The sequence below is a fragment of the Vollenhovia emeryi genome, unplaced genomic scaffold (assembly GCF_000949405.1).
Source record: "Vollenhovia emeryi isolate VEMERY1.0 unplaced genomic scaffold, V.emery_V1.0 DF948043.1, whole genome shotgun sequence".
In the NCBI taxonomy this organism is placed as follows: Eukaryota; Metazoa; Arthropoda; class Insecta; order Hymenoptera; family Formicidae; genus Vollenhovia; species Vollenhovia emeryi.
This window is the reverse complement of record NW_011958323.1, coordinates 1-1,556: the sequence shown is the minus strand read 5'-3', so window position 1 is coordinate 1,556 and position 1,556 is coordinate 1. Positions and strand designations below refer to the sequence as shown.

Genomic DNA, 1,556 nt, shown 5'->3' with positions numbered 1-1,556 from the left:
ATGTAGACGGTTTTGTTTATGCCCCAAATCCCCGACCGTCTCCTCGCGGGGAGAGCGAGTTAGTTTTCCGTCGCGTCTTCTTTCCAAGAACAGGGCTTGCGACACGACGTGGCCTTTTTCCCGTACTTACGGTGAATGAAGCAGTAGCCTGCCTTAGTATCGGGCTTATCTGCCTCATCACCACGCTTATCACTACGCTTGCGGGAGGAGGACCGTTCGCGTCGCATTTTGGCGAACGCGGTGCTCAAAGACTGGATCTGCTTAGTGAGCCTACTGATCCGCTCGTCAGTGCTCAAAGGGGCTTTAGGACGAGCACCCTTGGATTCTTTATTTGGTGCGATAACGGCGACTGCGGTACTAGGACTACTAATGTCCGCAAGTTTGTCCGCGGTTTCTGCTAATTTTTGGGGGTCAGACTCGTTCATTGCGACCAAAATGGTCTTATGCGCGTCGGGTAACAACTCGAGGAAGAGAGATTTGATTACGGCAGGGCTGCATTGCCCGCCGTTGAGCTGATTCATCTGACTCAATAAGTGTGAGGGCTTCCGGTCCCCCAGCACCTGACCCTTTAACAATTGCCGTAAGCGGGCCTCCGGTGAGACCGCAAATGTCGCGAGAATCCGGTCTTTGAGCTGTTTATACAGGTTATCCGGCGGTGGGTCCGCCGTTACTAAGTCTAGGACATGCGTGATCGTCTCGGCGTCGATTCCGGTAAGTAGGCAATCGGCCTTAGTACGATCTACCGTGATACCCGCGGATCGAAAGGATGCTTCGATTTGAACGAACCATGCCTCCGGGGCCTGCCGCCAGAAGGGCGGGATTTTCGGCACTCGGTACGCTTCTACGCGCGCGTCTTCGTTAGGCATAATTAAACTCTGGGGCGCGGACCGCGAACCGAGGAGAAATGCGAAAAAAGAAAAGAAGCAAAGGAGAAATACCAAGGAAAGGCACAGCATGTGCCTCGACGGTCTCGAAGTTCTCGAAGGGGCGTCGTCCCCTGCAGGAGGTGATGCTGCTCGAACCTGAGATGTCGGCGGGCGGAGGTTATGGGCGCTGACCCGCGTTCCGACGGACGGCGGTCTCGCTGGCTGCGCTGCCTAGTTGAACCTCAGGGCCCTGCGTCTGCATGCGTGTACTCAAGGGTGAGTGCGTACGCGTCCCGTAAGTCTGGTCTCCTTGCTCTGCGGTATGGTCCCGCGTAAACGGTATGGACCCGTTGGCCGGTCACGTGCGTCGAAATGGCTGCGCAGCGCGCGTCCGCAGGGATGCTTGCGTAAGCGCGAAGATGTCCACCGGGATGGCTACGCGGAAAGCGCGCCCGCCGGGATGACTGCGCCCGGGCGAAATAGTCCGCCGGGATGACTGCGCGGGATGCGCGTCCGCCGGGATAACTACGCCGGAACCAAGTAGTCCGCCGGGATGACTGCGCGGGATGCGCGCCCACCGGGATGACTACGCCGGCACGAAGTAGTCCGCCGATATGACTGCGCGGAATGCGCGTCTGCAGGGATGACTACGCCGGCACAAGTAGTGCACTGACCTGGGTGCGCCCTTGA

At 58.3% G+C, this 1,556-nt stretch overlaps 1 protein-coding gene across 1 annotated transcript; it reads right to left on the bottom strand.

The window, feature by feature from the left end:
* Positions 1-130: 130 nt before the first annotated feature.
* On the bottom strand, positions 131-866 carry LOC105557218 (the record flags this gene model as incomplete). The annotated part of the gene is made up of 1 exon (XM_012004410.1): positions 131-866. A coding segment is annotated over exon 1 (736 nt), but the record flags the coding sequence as incomplete, so codon positions are not given.
* Positions 867-1,556: the final 690 nt, after the last annotated feature.